Source organism: Balaenoptera borealis (assembly GCF_965194805.1).
Source record: "Balaenoptera borealis genome assembly, chromosome: 20".
Classification (NCBI taxonomy): Eukaryota; Metazoa; Chordata; class Mammalia; order Artiodactyla; family Balaenopteridae; genus Balaenoptera; species Balaenoptera borealis.
Window position 1 is genome coordinate 38,784,644 of NC_138879.1, and position 19,391 is coordinate 38,804,034.

The 19,391-nt window shown below is 38.0% G+C and overlaps 1 protein-coding gene across 2 annotated transcripts in view; it reads left to right on the top strand.

Annotated features, from left to right (window-relative positions):
* USP32 (ubiquitin specific peptidase 32) overlaps positions 1-19,391 on the top strand; it is a 196,500-nt gene that overhangs the window by 85,950 nt on the left and 91,159 nt on the right. For both annotated transcript variants that reach the window (XM_082371956.1, XM_082371957.1), the window contains exons 3-4: positions 8,827-8,932; positions 13,327-13,445. In XM_082371956.1, the coding sequence (XP_082228082.1) occupies positions 8,827-8,932; positions 13,327-13,445 (225 nt within the window). The remainder of the gene's footprint in view (positions 1-8,826; positions 8,933-13,326; positions 13,446-19,391) is intronic.

Below are 19,391 nucleotides of genomic sequence, written 5' to 3' on the forward strand. Positions count from 1 at the left end.
ATTAGGTGCATGGCCCAGAAGTTGTGTCTGTCATTTCTGTTCATAACCTTTTGGCCAGAAGTAGTCATACAGCCCTATTCAGTTGCAAGAAGCATGAGAAAATGTCTCCATGCCTTATGTCCCCAAAGAAAGGAGAACTACCTTTGTGAGAACATCAGAAGTCTTTTCTACAAATATCTAGGCCCAGTATTCTCATGCTTTATGGTCTCAGATTCCCTTTTGAAGTTACCGCTTAGAATTATCTTCTCGTTATCCTACTTCCATGTTACCTTAGTTCAGTGATGTCCTCTAGAAAGGAACATAGAAACATTATTAATATTGAAACATTCAATCGATATCAAAATGTAATGATGAGTTGGAGATGAAATGGAAAAGATTGCATGTATATGGGAGTATTAGTATAAATTCATGATGTGTTTTACTTTCCTAGATCTGTCCACTGAAAAGTTTGAGAAACAGTCACTAATACCCAAGCAATAAGCACCACTAGTATCCTGATTGTGATCTCTAAATACAACTTCCCATTTCAAAGAACAAGGCTGTTTGGAAAAATGTCTGATTCTAGGTCTGGGTCAGGGAATTTATAAAATGAGCTTAGAACATCTTGTCATACCAGAAAGTAAGGAAGGTGTAAGACACTACTTAGAGTCATATAGAAGGGATTCAGGAGCCAATTCGAAGAGTCTCCCTCTACAAAGGGATGGGCAAAAATGGGGAAATTGATCATCACTAAGGATAATTGTAAGGAGATTGAAACATATCAAATATATTTTAAAAAATACTCCTTTTGGGACTTCCCTGGTGGCGCAGTGGTTAAGAATCCGCCTGCCCATGCAGGGGACACGGGTTCGATCCCTGGTCTAGGAAGGTCCCACATGCCGCGGAGCAACTAAGCCCGTGCTCTACAACTACTGAGCTTGCGCTCTAGAGCCAGCGAGCCACAACTAATGAAGCCCGCGCGCCTAGAGCCCCTGCTCCTCAGCAAGAGAAGCCACCGCAATGAGAAGCCTGTGCGCCACAACTAGAGAAAGCCCGTGTGCGCAGCAATGAAGACCCAACACAGCCAAAATAAAAAAATAAAAATACTCCTTTTGGACACAGGTTTCCAAGACCACCCCCAGATTCATGATTAACAGGACTCCCAGGACTGAGCATATATCATACTCACTATTGTGATTTATTATAGCAAAAGGATACAAAGTAAAATCAGCAAAGAGGAAAGGAATATGGGGCAAAGTCTGGAGGAGACCAGGTACAAGCTTGTAAGAGTCCTCTTCCAGTGGAGTCGCACAGGATGTACTTAGTTTCTCTAGCAATAAGTTGTGACAGCAGGTGTGAAATGTTGTCTACTAGAGAAGCTCTTTAGAGAGACTCAGTGCTCAAGGCTTTTATTGGAGCTGGTCACCTGGGTACCTTCTACCTATCACATACCAAAATTCCAAACTTCCAAAAGAAAGCAGGTGTTGAGTATAAGCCACATTGTTTTTTTTTTTTTTTTTTATAAATTTATTTTATTTACTTATTTTTGGCTGCGTTGGGTCTTCGTTGCTGCACGCGGGCTTTCTCTAGTTGTGGCGAGCGGGGGCTACTCTTCGTTGTGGTGTGTGGCCTTCTCATTGCGGTGGCTTCTCTTGTTGCAGAGCATGGGCTCTAGGTCGCATGGGCTTCAGCAGTTGCAGCGCGCGGGCTCAGTAGTTGTGGCACACGAGCTTAGTTGCTCTGTGGTATGTGGGATCTTCCGGGACCAGGGCTCAAACCCGTGTCCCCTGCATTGGCAGGCGGATTCTTAACCACTGTGCCACCAGGGAAGCCCTGCCACATTGTTTTTATAAACAGTTTAGGTAGTTAACCACATTTAACATTTAAGGAATGGTGGAAATCTTCCCGAAATCCAAGTTCACAGATATCAGTCCAGGGCCAAACTGGCAAGCAGACCTAAGGATAGCAGTCTTAGGTCTTCTATAGTTTCTTTTTTCTGGACAGGTACCTTTGAAAGATGCTGGGAAACCAACTCATATTTTAAAAACTGATTAATGAAGGAAAAGAATCAAACATTTATTCTGGCTCTTCTATACAAAGTACATCTCAGGGTAACCAAATAGTAGATTAGGAGAATTTTCTCTTTATCGAAATATTTCAGCCAATAAACAAAAGAATTACCAGCCTTTTTTAACCTTTAATGAATTTGTGAATCTAGGCAGTGATCATTAATGGCTATTAATATCACAAAAAGAGAGATAAGCAGTCATTATGTGCCTCCTGATGGAGATACAGTAGCACCAACTGGGAGATGGTTCTTGCCAAAAAATATAATTTAAACGTGATCAATTCTTTGGATCTAACTCCCAATTTACAGGGAATACAGAGGATAGACAATACAATCATCAAAATGCAGACTTTGGAAAACTCCACAGGACAAACATCTTGCTTTCTTCAGCAAATAAATTGTGATGAAAAAGAGAGGGAGTGAGAAGAAGAGGGAGAGAGAAAGAAAACCTACAGCTCAAGAGAGTTAAGAGACTAGCAACCAATTATATATTTTAGCTCCCAAGTTGAGCAAACAAGTTGAAAAAAAAAATAAGACAGTTGGGGAAATTTGAATACTGACTAGATACTTGATGATACTAAGGAATTTTTGTTAGTGTTTGTCTTAGTCCACTTGGGCTGCTGTAGCAGAATACCATATTCTGGATGGCTTATAAACAGAATTGTATTTCCCACAGTTCTGGAGGCTGAGAAGTCCAAGATTAAGGTGCCCGCAGATTCAGTGTCTGGTGAGGGCCCACTTCCTGGTCATAGATGGCCATCTTTTTGCTGTGTCCGCCCATGGCAGAAGGAGCAAAGGAGCTTCTTAGGCCTCTTTTATAAGAGCACTGATCCCATTCATGAGGGCTTTGCCCTTGTGACCTAATCACCTCCCAAAAGTCCATCTCACACTGGGTTTCAACATATGAATTTTGGGAAGACAGGTTTTTCTTAGTTGTGATAATGATATTATGGTTATATTTTAAAAGTATCTTGTAGAGATAGACAATAAAATATTTACATATCAAATTAAGAATAAACTGTATATCAGGTTTTTAAACTTTATTTACTTATTAAAAAAATTTTTTTATGGAAATAGAGTTGATTTACAATGTTGTGTTAGTTTCTGGTATACAGCAACGTGATTCAATACACACACACACACACACACACACACACACACACACACACACACACACAGTATTTTATATTCTTTTACAGGACGTTGAATATAGTTCCCTGTGCTATACAGTAGGACCTTGTTGTTTATCCATTCTATATATAATAGTTTGCATCTGCTAATCCCAAAATCCCAATCCATCCCTTCTCCACCTCATCCACCCTCCTGGCAACCACAAGTCTGTTCTCCATGCCTGTGGATATGTTTCTGTTTCATAAATAAGTTCATTTGTGTCATGTTTATTTTTAAAATTTATTTTTTGGCCACACCATGAGGCTTGTGGGAGATTGAACCTGGGCCCTCAGCAGTGAAAGCACGGAGTCCTAACCACTAGACTGCCAGGGAATTCCCTGTGTCCTATTTTAGATTCCACGTATAAGTGATATCATGGTACGGAACGCTTCACGAATTTGCGTGTCATCCTTGCACAGGGGCCATGGTAATCTTCTCTGTATCATTTCAGTTTTAGTGTATGCGCTACTGAAGTGAGCACTAACAGGTCTTTTTTTTTTAAAGCACAAAGAGTTTGTCGTTGTTTAGACATTTCTAGAAAAATCAATTCTATTTATTTATTTATTTGGCTGCGTCGGGTCTTAGTTGCGGCACTCGGGATCTTTGTTGTGGCAAAGCGGGCTTCTCTCTAGTTGTGGTGTGCAGGTTTTCTCTTCTCTAGTCGTGGGCACAGGCTTCAAGGCGTGTGGGCTCTGTAGTTTGCGGCACACGGGCTCTAGTTGAGGCGCTTGAGCTCAGTAGTTGTGGCACGCAGGCTTAGTTGTCCCACGGCATGTGGGATCTTAGTTCCCCGACCAGGGATTGAACCCACGTCCCCTGCATTGGAGGCGGATTCTTTACCACTGGACCACCAGAGAAGTCCCTATTCTTCTTTCTTTTTAATAGCTAAAGAAGATTATTAGAGGGATTTTAAAATAAAGATCTTATAACAAGTTATAGTAATAAGTTAACACTTATGTGCCTTTTAAAAAGTAGCATCAAAATATCCTTGCCTATCCTGTGCACAACGCCTCTCTTCAATCCTAAAAACAGTGTGAATAGTAATGAGCGTGGCACTTAATATTTCATTAATGTTAAATCATTGTCAGTTATAAGGTGACTGTTGATTTTAAAATAACTTTTTGAGGATGAAAAAAGATATTACACATTTGATGTTAGATGCATGATTTCTGACACATTAATAAAAGGTGGAAAATGCATACATCTTAGAATTCAGGAGATGTGGTGATTTTCCCGGGCCTCCTTTCATCATCTGTTAAATGAACTTTTGAACTTGGTGGTTTTAGAAAGTTATTGCCGTTCTTATATTTTGGGAGTGAGGGACCAGTATATTCCAGCATTCCAACCAGGTGAATTCAAAACAAAATCTTCTACATTTTGCAAATACTTGCAAAATTGAAAATCATATCTTACCCAAAATTTCTTTCTCAAGTTTACTGTTACTACTTTGCTCTCTTTGTACTAAAGTCAGTGATCAAAAGTGAAAAGACCACATTATCAAGTTAAACTGGGGAGAAAGGGATGCCAAAAACATAGTGTCTGTAGATTGGGTTTGTGATAGTTTGAAATTTCTTAATCTTCAATATATTTCACCAAAATGGTATACATCTTGCTGGTGATGTCTTTCATTTCATATAATACTAGAGAATGTGTATAATTGTACTATAGAACTGTGAAGTGGTTAAGAGTTCAGTTTCAGGAACCTAGGTTTGAATCTTGACCCTGCAGCTTCATTGATGTATGACTTTGGACAAGTTACTTAGATCTCCTTGGGCTCTAGTTTTCCTCAGCCATAAAATGGGGACACCAGTAATGTCTTCCTCATGGAATCATCTTGAGGCTTAATACTGGTAAGCACTTACAACAATAGTTATATGCCATGTAATAACCATTTAAGTGTGTTAGCTATTGTTTTTATAATAATAATAATATCAATGGAGTTGATGTTGGGTTAAACACTATAGTGCTATGATTAACTAATTTCTTGCTGATTGGCAATGTACAGACTGAGATACATGGTATAATATCTTAGTATACAACAGTATACTTCCAATTTCTCTGTCCCATCTTTTGTGCTGTTGTCATGTGTTTTACATATGCTATAAGCACATTAAAATTTTACTATTATTCCGTTAGCCAGCCAGTTGTCTTTTAGAGCAATTAAAAATTAGGAAACAAATAAATTTTATATTTACCTTCATTTATGCTATTTCCTACTCATTTCTTTGTGTAGATACATTTATCTATTTGATATCATATTTCCTTCAGCCTGAGGTACTACTTTCTTTTGCCCTTTTATGTAGTACACATTCGTTGGTAATGACTTCTCTGGTTTTGTTTTTTTTTTTTTTAATATTTATTTATTTATTTATTTGGCTGCACTGGGTCTTAGTTGTGGCATGTGGGATCTTTGTTGCGGTGTGCGGGATCTTCAGTTGTGGCATGCGGGTGGCATGCAGGATCTTTTAGTTGCACATGCAAACTCTTAGTTACAGCATGTGGGATCTAGTTCCCTGACCAGGGATGGAACCCGGGCCCCCTGCATTAGGAGCGTAGAGTCTTAGCCACTGGACCACCAGGGAAGTCCCATGACTTCTCTGTTTTCATTTTCCTGAAAAATTCTGTTTTTCTTTCTTTTTCAAAGATATTTTCATTGGGTATAGGATTCTCAGTTGTTGTTTTTTTTTTCCTTTAGTGCTTTAAACATGTCATTGCACTGTTTTCTGGCTTATGTGGTTTTTGATGAGAAATGTTTCTCTCAGTGTAATGCGTCTTTTTTCCTCTGGCAGCCTTAAAGATTTTCTTTTTATCTTTTGTTTTGAATAGTTTGGGTATGGTTTGTCTAGTTGGTTTTGGGGGATTAAAAGTATGATTTACCCTACCTGTTCTCTGAACAACTTATATCTGTGGTTTTGTGTCTTTATTAATTTTGGAAGATCCTCAGCCTTTATCTCTTCAAATATTTCTTCTGACCCATTCTCTTTTACTTCTTGGATTTCAATTACATGTATGTTAAATCATTTGATATTTTCTCACAGCTCTTGGATTTTCTGTTTTGTTCCCTCCCATCCCCACATTTTTTTTCCTTCTGTGTTTCATTTGGATAATCTCTAACTTGAGTCTGTTTAGTTTACTATTGAGCCATTCCAAAGCTTTATTGAACTCTATTCCCATGTTTTTCCTTTGTCAGTGTGTGAGGTTTTGGGTGTTTTTCTCTGCTTCCTTGTGTGACTTATAATTTGTGGTGGAATGATAGATGTTTTATATAGGACAGTAGAGACTGAGCTAAATAGTATTTATGCCTGGCTAGGTCTTTAGCACAAGTAGTTGTCAGTCTAGTCTGTAGTTGAGCTGGTTTTTTGTGTTGCTATGGCTACTCACAGTGCACTACAGGCTTCAAATTCCAGACTAGGGTTACCTTTTTTAGGGTAGAGTCCTGTTTGCCAGAGAACATTTCTAATGTCTGCTCTATCTTTAACTTTTGATTTTATTTTCTCTCTGTTACTGTACCACAGAGAAGATCTCTCTCCATACTCTTCCCTCTCCTTCGGCAGTAGACTGCTGTTATTTATTCCTCAGTGTTTGCTAGCACAGTGGCGGAGGTGGGTGAGGGGTACTGGGGGGGGGGGACGTTCTCTGTTGTCCTATTTCTGTCTCAGTTCTAGGGGGTCATTATGTCTCTGGATCTTGGAGGGCAAGACTTTCTCAGTGATTCTGCCTTTCCCCCAATGGTAGGGGAGTTTTAAAGGTCTGGGGCTTTATAAATCAGGGATAGAGGGGGTTTTCTGTTACCTTCCTCTGGTTATGCAGGGACTAACTAAAAATAGTTATTCTATGAAGTATACTTCTTATGTTCTTTTTATGTTTTATATTTTCTGATTTGGGGCCATCTCCCTATGCTAGTTTTTGCTCTCAGTGGCACTAAACACACAGTTTTTGGCATCAGCTGTCAGAGTATTATTAAATATATTTATAAGTATCATTTAATGAATATGTATTTTCATATGTTGACCATTTAAGTTTTATTCCTTGAATTATCTTTAATCACGTATTTCAATGACAAATTCTGCATGGCAGTTACTAGGTCGGGTTTTTTTCTTTTTTCTTTTTTAAACAACACAGCACTTCCGATGCCAAATGTGTGGAGTTTTTTCCCCACATCAATCAGTTCTCCAACTCTCTGAACACCAACTGGGTGTCCTACAATTCAATTAAGTTCTGATACTAACTATCCAGAGTTAGTGCAGACCCCACAGGTCTGCCCCCCACTTCAGAAGTTGCCATTCGCAGGTCCCCGACCTCCTGTACTTCTGACCAATCAGCTATAAGTCGAGGGTTCCCATGTCCCCCTTCTGGGATTCAGTAATTTGCTAGAATGGCCCACAGAACTCAGGAAGACACTTTATTTAATATCACCAGTTTATTATAAAGGATATAACTCAGGAACAGCCAAATGCAAAAAGATGCATGGGATGGCGGGGGGGCAGTTAGGAAGGCGATGGTGCACAGTACTTTCTTGTCCTTTCTGGATGTTCCAACCTTCTTGCACCTTGATGTGTTCACCAACAAACCTGTAGTTTAGGGGTTCTTATAGAAGTTCCATTACATAGGCATGAATGATTAAGTCACTTGCCATTGGTGATTAGCTCAATCTTCAGCTCCTCTCCCTTTCCCTGACTTTGGGAAGTGGGGCTGAAAGTTCTAACCCTCTAATCACATCATTAGTACCTCTGAATACCAGCTCCCATTCTGAAGCTTCGTAAGGACTCACCAAGAGTCACCTTATTAGCATAAATTCAGGTATGGTTTAAAGGGGTATTATCAATAACAAAAGATGCTCCTTTCACCTGTATCACTCTGGGAATGCCAAAGATTTTAGAAGCTCTTGTGTCAGGAACCTGGAGGAAGACCAAATATATGTTTGTTGTATCACACTATCACGCTAGGCACTCAACACAGAATTGTTGAATAAATGAATTTATGTGATTGCTGTTACTGTCCCTTTCTTATGAATAGCTTTTCTTTTTTATTTCTGATTACTATAATACTCAATTCTAAGAGTATAAAAATGTCTTTCTGTATTTTCCTCGTTTTTTTACTTAAAATTTGAATATATTTGACATATAACATTGTATAAATTTAAGGTGTACAACATGTTAATTAGGTACATTTATATATTGCAGTGTAATTGCCACTGTATTTCTGAACATTCACTTAGAGAATGTTGATCTTTCAAATCAAAATTATGTGTATATGTTTAACAGAGGTTGAAGGAAGCTGTCTAATTGCATGAAATCCTTATCACATTATTGGGACTATTGAAGGGGAGGAACTTATCTTTTTGGACCTTGATGAGGACTCCCAAGAGAAAGAAAATTCAGTGTGTGAGCCAGTGATATATGTACTTTAGGATAAGTACAGTATATTCTTGGCTGAGTGCCATAACAAGTTATAAGGGAGGAAGAAGAGGGAGAAACAACATCATTGCACTAAAATTTACCAGGACCTTGTTTGGAGATGGAGATAAGATTTGTTAAAGGTGATATCAGCCTCACATTCCTCGACAACTGAAATGTCTATAGTTGACTGTATCATTCATTTTCTCCTAGGTGATTTATTGTTCTTTTGGTGGAACATCCAAAGGACTGCACTTCAATAACTTAATAGTTGGACTTGTCCTTCTTACAAGAGGCAGAGATGAAGAGAAAGCAAAATGTGAGTACTTTTATTATCTCAAAATGTTAAAATACTACATCTGTGTACAGAATAATCTACCTCAAAATTTTGATGACAGTCAAAGGATTTGAAGTGATGTTTCTCCAAAGAAGATATACAAGTAGCCAGTAAGCACTTGAAAAAATGTTAAACATAAGTAGTTACTTGGGAAGTGTAAATTCAAATTACAATTAGATACCACGTAAGTGTAAGATAGATAATGAAGCCACTTTGGAAAACTGGCAGTTTCTCAAACTGTTAATCACTGAGTTTTCATATGATCCCACAATTTCATTCCTAGGTATATACCCAAGAAAACGGAAAACATATATTCATTAAAAAAAAAAATGTTCCTAACAGCACCGTTCATAATGGTTACAAAATGGTAACAACCCTAATGCCCATCAACTGATGCATTCAGCATAAACAAAACGTGATATAACCAACAATAGAATATTACTCAACAATAAGAAGGAATAAAGTACTGTGTAAGAGTGGAAAAAATTTCCCTTCTAGGTCTTTTGGCTGATCTAATAATTAAGTTGATATAAGACAGATTAACAGGAGAAAACCAAACAAATTTTGTATATACGTACAGGAGCCCCATAAAAATATGAGACCCAAAGGGCAGCCAGGTAATTGAGGCTTATATAACATTCTGAGCTAAGGAAAGGGTTAGGGATCTGAGGATACAAGAGGAAGGGAGTCCATTCACAGGAAGGCAGAGGAGATGTTTGGAGAACAAAGGTTTCCCTGTTATACTAATTTCTTAGGTAAAAAAGTATCTCTGATAATAACTCTCTTTCTGGTATAGGCCTTTTTTCCAATGTAAGTTTAGGCTGTTGATGGGAAGGTAATGAGCTTTTCTGAATCTGCTGGGTTTTGATTGCGTTTAAGCTCAAAATAATTGTCAAGCCAAAGTGACGTATTTGGGGGCAACAAATTCTGCTCTCCTCCAAGAGATACATGCTACAACATAGATGAACCTGAAAATGTTATGCTAAGTGATAAATGCCAGTCAAAATAGGCCACACATTATGTGGTTCCAATCATATGAAATGTCCAGATTAGGCAAATTTATAGAGACAGGATATAGATTAGTGGTTGCCAGAGGCTAGGGGGAGAGGGAAATGGAGAGCTTACTGCCAATGAGTATGGGGTTTCTTTTGTGTGAAAATGTTCTGTAATTAGATAGTGGTGATGATTGCACAGCCGTGTAAATATATTAAAAAACACTGAATTGTACACTTTAAAAGAGTGAATTTTATGGAACATGCCTTATATCTCAGTAAAGCTGTTATTTAAAATATAATTCTGAAGACATAGATTTAGCAATCTATTCTTGCCTTACTTCACAAATACAACCAGAAGTTCACTTGATAATACTTTATACAAATTCTTGGTAAAAGGTTTAATTATTTTTAATGGTCTTACTTTTAACTTCAGAGATGAATTGTATCAGGTGAATTATATAAGCCCAGAAGAGGATGGCACCTTTAAGTTCTACTAAGCAGGGAAATTTTATATTACAATGAGAGGGCATCATTTACCCTCTAAATGTGAAAGGGAAGACAACCTTAGTTGATCATTCATCATTCATCTGTGTTTCCTAGGATATGCATTTATTTACTTAATTTTTAATTCATTCATTTAATTACTTATAATGTCTTATGTTTCCTCATTCTTTTCTTTGAGCTCCCCCAAGGCAAATCTGCTCTTAACAAGAATATTAGTAAACAATGTAAATTTTATTGAAAATTTTCCAGGGGAGATGAGAGGGAAATGTCAGATGACAGTTAAAATTTAAGTGACAACATGGGAGGACTCAGCTAGAATTGCTCTATCCCTGACACTCTGACCCCAATGTCTGGCACATAGTAGGAATTCAGTAGTATAATTTGACTGTTATCAAATAGGGTAGTATAATTTGACTATTATCAAATTTAGTAGTATAATTTGACTATTATCATAATTAATGATTCTCAGAGCAAAACATGGGAGAAAGACCAAGACCAAAAGCTAGCTTGACCGATTACTATCTGTATGACTCTGGGTCTCTTCCTTGATCTTCTGAGCCCCTGTTTTTCATCACTACAAGGATGAAAGTAACATCCACCAAAAACTTTCATTGTAAAACTCAGAAGAAAAAATTTATGTAAAGCACCTGGCAAGTATCAAGAACTAGCGGGCAATCAATAAATTGTTAACTTTTACTGTTTTCTCAAAGTGATTGTTTATATACACACATATGTACCTACAATTAAACGTGTGAAAAACATTGAGGCCAAAATAAACTTTCAAAGAAGAAAAAAAAGAAGAAAATTTTCCAGGGGAAGTTTAGGAAGGTGTTTATATTAAAGAGTGTGACATTTTGCTCTAAAAATCCCTAGAATTTTACCCTTGCCCACTGGATGCTGGTCTTTCTTCTTTCTTCCTTTTCTAAGCTGCCCTTTTACTGCTTCTAAATCTCTCAGAATCTTCTTTCTCACTTCTGAATTTAGACTGTTGTTCTTCAGCTGTTTCCTTTTTTACAGTTTTGTTGAGGTATAATTGATATACAATAAAATGTACATATTTAAAGAGTGTACATTTTGATGTTTTCAGACATGTATATATCCACATTATCACAATCAAGATAATGAACATATCCCTAAACCCAATTTTATGTATTGGAATTTAACTGAGATCCTGATTTTTTAAAATTTAACATCCCTCTACCAACAAACACATACTCTGGCTCCAGGTAGCCAATAAATAAAAATAACCAATTTGAGGGTCATAAACACATATATTTAAAATTTTAAATCATTTTTATTATACAATTGTATTAGTTTCCTAGGGCAGCTGTAGCAAAGTACCACAAACTGGGTGGCTCAAAACAACAGAAATTTATTATCTCACAGTCTAGAGGCTAGAAGTCCAAAATTAAGATGTTAGCAGGGCCTTACTCCCTCTGAAATCTACAGGGAAGAATCCTTCTTTTTACCTAACTTCTGGTGGTAGCCCTCAATCCTTGGTATTCCTTGGCTTGCAGTTGCATCACTCCAGTCTCTTTCCATCTCATCTCATCATATGGCTTTCTTCCCACTGTTTCTGTCCTGTCTTCTTATAATTAATCATATTGGGTTAAGACCCACCCTCATGACCTCATCTTAACTTGATTATATCTGCAGAGACCCTGTTTCAAATAAGGTCACAATCATGGGTACTGAGGTTAAGACTTCAACATCTTTTGGAGCGGGGGAATATAATTTAACCCATAACAGATGGTCAGAGGCTTCTAGCAAATATTCCCCTTAAGGGCATCAGCCATGGCATGTGGGAGGGCAGGCAATGGAACCCACTGGGCCTTCAGAGGGATGGAATGTCTCTTCTATCTTTCTGTCTCCTATCTTTCCAAATAAGGTCATATTCTCAGGTACTTGGAGGTTAGGATTTCAGCATGTCTTTTGGGGGGGATGCAGTTCAACTCATAACAGTAATATTTCAAACATACATGTAGTATGTACTTCCACCCAGCTTTATTATTTCTTACCATTGTGTCATATTTGTCCCAGATCTTGTTTTTTAAGAAATAAAAGATTATAGCCAAGGTGAGGCTCTTTCTCAGTATCCCTCCATGTTCCCATCCACATTCTTCCCTTGACAGAAGTAAGCACTCTCATGAAATTGGTGATCTTTCGTTTCTCATGCAGGTCTTTATACATTTATGACATTTGTATGTATCCTTAAACATATCTTCAACTGTTTTACAGATTTAAAACTTTTAAAATAAATTGTATACTATACAGGTTTTGCAATTTGCTTTTTCCCCTGAATATTATTGATATTTACCCATGTTGAAACACTTAGTTTCTTTATTTTAACTGCTTTATAGTATTTCATTGTGTGTGTGTGTCTCAGGTTACCTATATTTTTTGTTGATAGACATTTATCTTTTCTTTCCTAAATTTTGCTATTACAAAGTATACTTCAGTGTATGTTGTACCTCACGCACGTATGTATGAGAGTTTCTCACAAGTGAAGGTGGAGTTGCCTAGAAATTGAATTTCTAGCATAAATATTCGTCTTTACTAGATTTTGGCAAGGTGCTCTCCAAAGTGTTACAGTAATCTATACTCATTAACAGTATATAAGAGTTCCTGTTTATCCCAGTTTATTGCTAACACTTGGTATTGTCACACCTAAACATTTTTGCAAATTTGGTATTTGAAAAGGTACCACATTCCTGTTTTAATTAGCATTGTTTTTTTTAATGAATAAATTAAATTGTATATTTATAAAGTGCTTGGCGCTAGTAATCACTCAATAATTGTTACCTATCTCTTCCCTCCCTACTTCCACCAGAGTACATTAATCTATGATAAAATTACTTTATTCTTTCTTTCTCCTAGACATTTTTAGTCTTTTTGCAAGTGAATCCGGGAGCTATGTTATACGGGAAGAAATGGAAAGAATGCTCCATGTGGTGGATGGTAAAGTCCCAGATACACTCAGGAAGTGTTTCTCAGAGGTATATTTAAAGATTTACATTTCATCCCTCCCTGTGGGCAAAGTATTAACTCTTAGTTGTATAATGAATTTAGGTGTGATGAATAGACGTTTATGTGTAGCATATTCTTGACATTTTTCTATTTAATGGTTGATGCTTTAACGATTTGTGTGCTATGCTCAAAGGGCCATGACGCTTATTACTGCTGTGTTTGTGAATCTGAAAATTCCCAATTCCCAATAAAGGCAACTGTCTATACTTAACGGTATAATGAAACATACTCCCCCACTGTCACACCAGCACACATACAGACACACACACAGGTGATCCTGCAGAAACAGCATTGCTTAGGTTGTGGTGCTCATTGCTTTTCATCATGAGCATGTAGATATATCACTCATTGGCCTTGAGCCATAGGTGACCTCTGTGATCCATCAATGCCTATTTTATCATTTATTTTACTTAGTTGATTTGCATAGTGAAATATTTGGGTTTTAAAAATTTGTCATTTTCCTGTTTTCATAAATAATATATTTTCATTGTAAAAAACTTTAACAACAGAAAATGTGTATCTTTAACAGAGAAAATTCTTTTATTTCTTTTCAGAGGTCTGCTAATATGGGAAAAGTCCCAAGAGATGGCAGAGTAAAGTCCTTTTACAAGTTTCTGATTCTTTCCTGCAGCACTCAGTGCTGTATGATTTCTTATGGGTGGCTATTTGACCCACTTCCATTTCACTTTCACTGCTCTTGGTTTTATTCAGAGAGTTTTAATTCAATTTAGTTTAGTCACCTTCCTAACTATATAAGCATTGATTGTTAATACCCCAGCCATATGTGGTTCTTTTTTTTTTTTAATATAAATTTATTTTATTTATTTATTTATTTTGGCTGTGTTGGGTCTTTGTTGCTGCACGCGGGCTTTCTCTAGTTGCGGCGAGCGGGGGCTACTCTTCCTTGCAGTGCGTAGGCTTCTCATTGTGGTGGCTTCTCTCATTGTGGAGCACAGGCTCTAGGCACGCGGGCTTCAGTAGTTGCGGCATGCAGGCTCAGTAGTTGTGGCTCACGGGCTTAGTTGCTCCGCAGCATGTGGGATCTTCCCAGACCAGGGATCGAACCCATGTCCCCTGCATTGGCAGATGGATTCTCAACCACTGCGCCACCAGGGAAGCCCATGTGTGTGGTTCTTATATCTCTTTGGACTCTCTGGCTTTACCTTTAGCTTTTTATCACTCTGGCTTTAAGTTTCCTCTGTGTTGATAGCATCTGGAGATTTCCCTTTCTTGCTTTTGAGCTTGGCTAAGCAGTTTTTGGTAGTAGTTATGGTGTTACATTTTACTCAGCATTTCTGTGTGTTTGGTGCAGAAGGATTGTCCTCCTGCATTTCTGGTTCTGACTTATTGACTGGAAGTTGCTGTGATGATATTTCAGTACCTCAAGACAAACTAGATCATTTTTTTTCCCCCTAATAAAATTTGCTGACCAGAAAAAAAAAACTGATCTAATCTTTACAGGCCTGATTACTTGAATTTTTCACAGAGATGTCAAGTGCTTTGGTCATTTCCGGGGAGAATGTATATATATACATATATGTGTATATTTTAAAATATTTTATTTATTTATTTATTTGTTTGTTTATTTTGCCATGTTGGGTCTTAGTTGTGGCATACGGGATCTTTTGTTGAGGCATGCGGGCTTCTCTCTAGTTGTGGTGTGAGGGTTTTCTCTCTCTAGTTGTGGCACACAGGCTCCAGGGCACGTGGGCTCTGTAGTTTGTGGCACGCGGGCTCTAGATGAGACGCGCAGCCTTAGTTGCCCCGCGGCACGTGGGGTCTTAGTTCCCTGACCAAGGATTGAACGGGCATCCCCTGCATTGGAAGGCGGATTCTTTACCACTGGATACCAGGGAAGTTCCTTTTTTTTTTTTTCATTTTAATAAGGCTTATGCAGACATTACCATTTTATAGATGGGGATTAAATGTGGTTAGCCACCCAGTTCTCTTATAATTTAGTTTAGGCACAATAGCAGGTACATATATTAGATAATAATTAGTGCTATAGGGAAAAATAAAGTAGAATACAGGGCATAGGTGGTGATGGGGAGGAGGTAGCCAAGTGTAGGTATTTTGTATAGTATAGTTAGGAGAGGCTTATCAGAGAAAGTGACATTTGAACAAAGAATTTTAAGGAAGTGAGAGAGAAAACCCACGCGGATATCTAGGGAAAGCATTTTTCATGAAGAGAATATAGCAAAAGCCCTGAGGGGAAGTGTGCTTGACTTGTTCAAGGAACAAGAAGAGGTCAATTTAGCTGGAATGGAATGAGCAAGGGAATAGTAGGAAATGAAGTTACAGAGGTTGGGGGAGGGGGTGGGATGGGGTAGGGAGATTACACATGGCCCTGTAGGACAGTGTGAGTTCTTCAGCTTTCACCCTGAGTGAGATAGAAGTCTTTAGAGGTATTTGAGCAGGAAAATATATGAGTTTTTGTTGCTGTTGTTTAATTACTTTTTTTTTTTTTTTTTTTGGCTGCGTTGGGTCTTCGTTGCTGTGTGCGGGCTTTCTCTAGTTGCAGCGAGCAGAGGCTACTCTTCGTTGCGATGCGTGGGCTTCTGATTGTGGTGGCTTCTCTTGTTGCGGAGCACAGGCTCTAGGGCGCACAGGCTTCAGTAGTTGTGGCTTGCGGGCTCTAGAACACAGGCTCAGTAGTTGTGAAACATGCACTTAGTTGCTCCGCAGCATGTGGGATCTTCCCAGACCAGGGCTCGAACCCATGTCCCCTGCATTGGCAGGTGGATTCTTAACCACTGCGCCACCAAGGGAAGTCCTAATTACATTTTAAACGTCATCATTTTGGCTCTTATGTAGAAAGTACACTTAACAGAGTCTGATTAAGGTATCTGAATAATCCAGGGAAGAGGTCATGGTGTAACAGTGAGGTTATGAGACTTTTCAGATTCTGCATTTATTTTGAAGGTGGAGTTGACAGGACCATTTCTTGTATTGATGATGGGCTGTGAGTGAAAGAGAAAAGGAAGATTAAGGTGTTTCGCTTGATTTAGTAAATGAATGGAGTTGCCATTAACTGAGATGACTAATGCTATAGGAGAGGGAAGTTGGAGGTTTCAAAAGCAAGAGAAGTTTAAGACATAATTAGAGAATCATATTAGACATTCAGGTGGAGTTGTAACCGTGTTTTTGACATATAAGTTGGAGTTCAGAGGAAAGGATTTCTTGGTTTATAGATGTGGATGAGGTCATCTAGGAGTGAATTAAGATAGAAAACGGATTGGAAGACGGAGTCCTGTACTCTGACGTATGGCGAGATGATGAAGAATCAAAACAGGAACCTAAGGAATAGCTTGTGAGGAGGAACAAATGAGAATGGTGTCCTAGAAGCCAAGTGATAAAAATGCTTCAAGAGGGCTTCCCTGGTGGCGCAGTGGTTGAGAATCTGCCTGCCAATGCAGGGGACACGGGTTCGAGCCCTGGTCTGGGAAGATCCCACATGCCGCGGAGGAACTGGGCCCGTGAGCCACAACTACTGAGCCTGCACGTCTGGAGCCTGTGCTCCGCAACAAGAGAGGCCGCGATAGTGAGAGGCCCGCGCACCGCGATGAGGAGTGGCCCCCGCTCGCCGCAACTAGAGAAAGCCCTCGTACAGAAACGAAGACCCAACACAGCCATAAATAAATAAATTAATTTAAAAAATAAATGTTTCAAGAGGAAGGAGTATTTAACTACATCAAATAAACCGAAAGATCAAGTGAGTTGTCCTTTGATCATTGAGAAGTGATCATTAGATTTGACAACGTGAAGGGTAGGTGATTGGTGTAGGTCCTGTGGAGTTAAAAAATCACTGGAGTCAGGATACTAGAAGGAGTGTGCTCATAAGAGGAAATTGTGACAGGGAGAGTGGAATGCTTAAAACTGCATTTATTGGAAAGGGAATGATTATTATAATAAAAATATCAATATAAGACTATGGTAATAAATGGTTGGGTTAGTCTTGTATAAAGGACAAAATCTATGGAAGAGGGAGGATCAAAGAAATGAGAGGTCTAGGTTTTGGGATACTCATGTGTATAGCTGTTTAAATGATTAGGTACTTAAGGTTGGTTAAAAAAACCCAAAAAAACAAGACTGTAAATGGGCTAATTTTACCTAATTCAACTATTTGATGTATTTATCTGCTGTAATTTCTGAGTAATGTGTGTGATGTGATCCAGACCCTTGCTTTTCAAGTTACCATGTTTCCGTAACTTGAAATGAAGGAAATCCACATAGGAGTTATATTGTTTTTTTCTTACTGAATTTTTTTGGGTGTTGATTCTCAAGGTGGAAATTCATATTTTACATTGTTCTTCAAAGATGTATCAGTTTCAGAAATCTGTTTATTTTTAATTGCCTTTTATAGTACTGGAAATTTTTTTTCTAGACTGCTATTATGACAGTTTATAAAAGGAGACTTTCCCTTTACTTCCCTTATTTAGAGCCATGATTCAAAACATAAAAAGTCAGGTTTGGCAGATGGAATTTTGGTGCTACCAGTTATATGGAGTGATCCCAATGGGCAAGTGGGTTTCAGAGATTGCTTTATATTTCACTAAGTCGGCCAGGCAGTGAAGTGTATAGTTTAGGCACAGAGACTTTGGAGCCTTGACTACCTGGGTTCAATCCTATCTCTGCCACGGTATAACCTTGAACGCATAACTTTTTGGAGCCTCAGTTTTCTCATGTGTAAAATGGAGATAATAGTATCTCCTATAGAGGGTTGCTTGAGGATTAAATGAATATAAAAATACTTAGAATGGTGCTTAGGGCATTGTAAATACTCAATAAGTATTACCTATATGTGAAGGTGGTAGAATAATCGGCAGCTTCTTTCTTTCTTAGAGGTATATGAAGGTGCATCTTATAACAACATCTTAGCTTCACTGAAACCATTGAAACTACCACGTTCAACTGAATCTAAGATGCCATCAATTAATAAGATGCGCTTTTATGTATTATAAAGAACAAAAAACCTGCGAGTTACAATTGAAGGGTATTATTGATTTTAAGACTTTTCCCAATGTCAGAGATGTTAACTTGTAAAAATGTGCATCAGCTTGTAGGGTTTATACTGCAAACCCTCTTTCTAGACTAAATGTGGGGTAGAGAAAGAATATGGCTATGATTCTCTAAACATGTTGGCAATGTCCTCACATCCCTGCAGCAAGTCTGAATGCCATATTCTTCCATTTAGAAAAACAAGACTTCCAATGTTGTCTTGGTTGCTTGGATTGCACTGTTAAATGTTCTGAAACCATGAGGCTTAAGCATGTTGCTATATAGTTAATAGGATGCTACTAACAATATAGAAATTATTTCTACCATAACTCTTTTAGGTTCTAAGTTATTTGTATCCCTTAATATCTGCATCAAGATTAGAGCTGCTAGGTCATTCTTCATTGTATTTCTATGTGGGTTGCTTCTGCCTTTTTCTTCATAGAAACATCTGGCCCTCACTCTACCTGGGTCCTCTTGTCTTCCAGTCAAAGAGATTGACTTACACAGCCATATGATGTTCTTTCTCAGCCTGGATACTTTTTTTCCTCCAGAGATTTAGCAAGACAAATACTTGGAAAGAAAGCAAAGAAATAGAAATCTCCTTGCTTCGTTTTGTATTCTAGTTGACTTGTGAATACATGTTTTCAGTGATGTCTTTTGGAGGAGGACTCCTGGATAGTTTTTAATTCGCCAATGAAATTTAAAAGAGTATTTAAATTCCATACATATTTAATTAAAATATGCTAATTCTGACCAATTGAAGTGCTGAAGAAGAGGGATGAAGCAAGTGAAAAGTTGGTTTTATTAAATATTGAAAGAAATTCAGTTTACTGATTTCAGGATATACCTTAGCAAATAAAATGTGACTTATTAGTAGAAATGCACTGCTTTAATGAATTGATGAAATAATTTGCAAT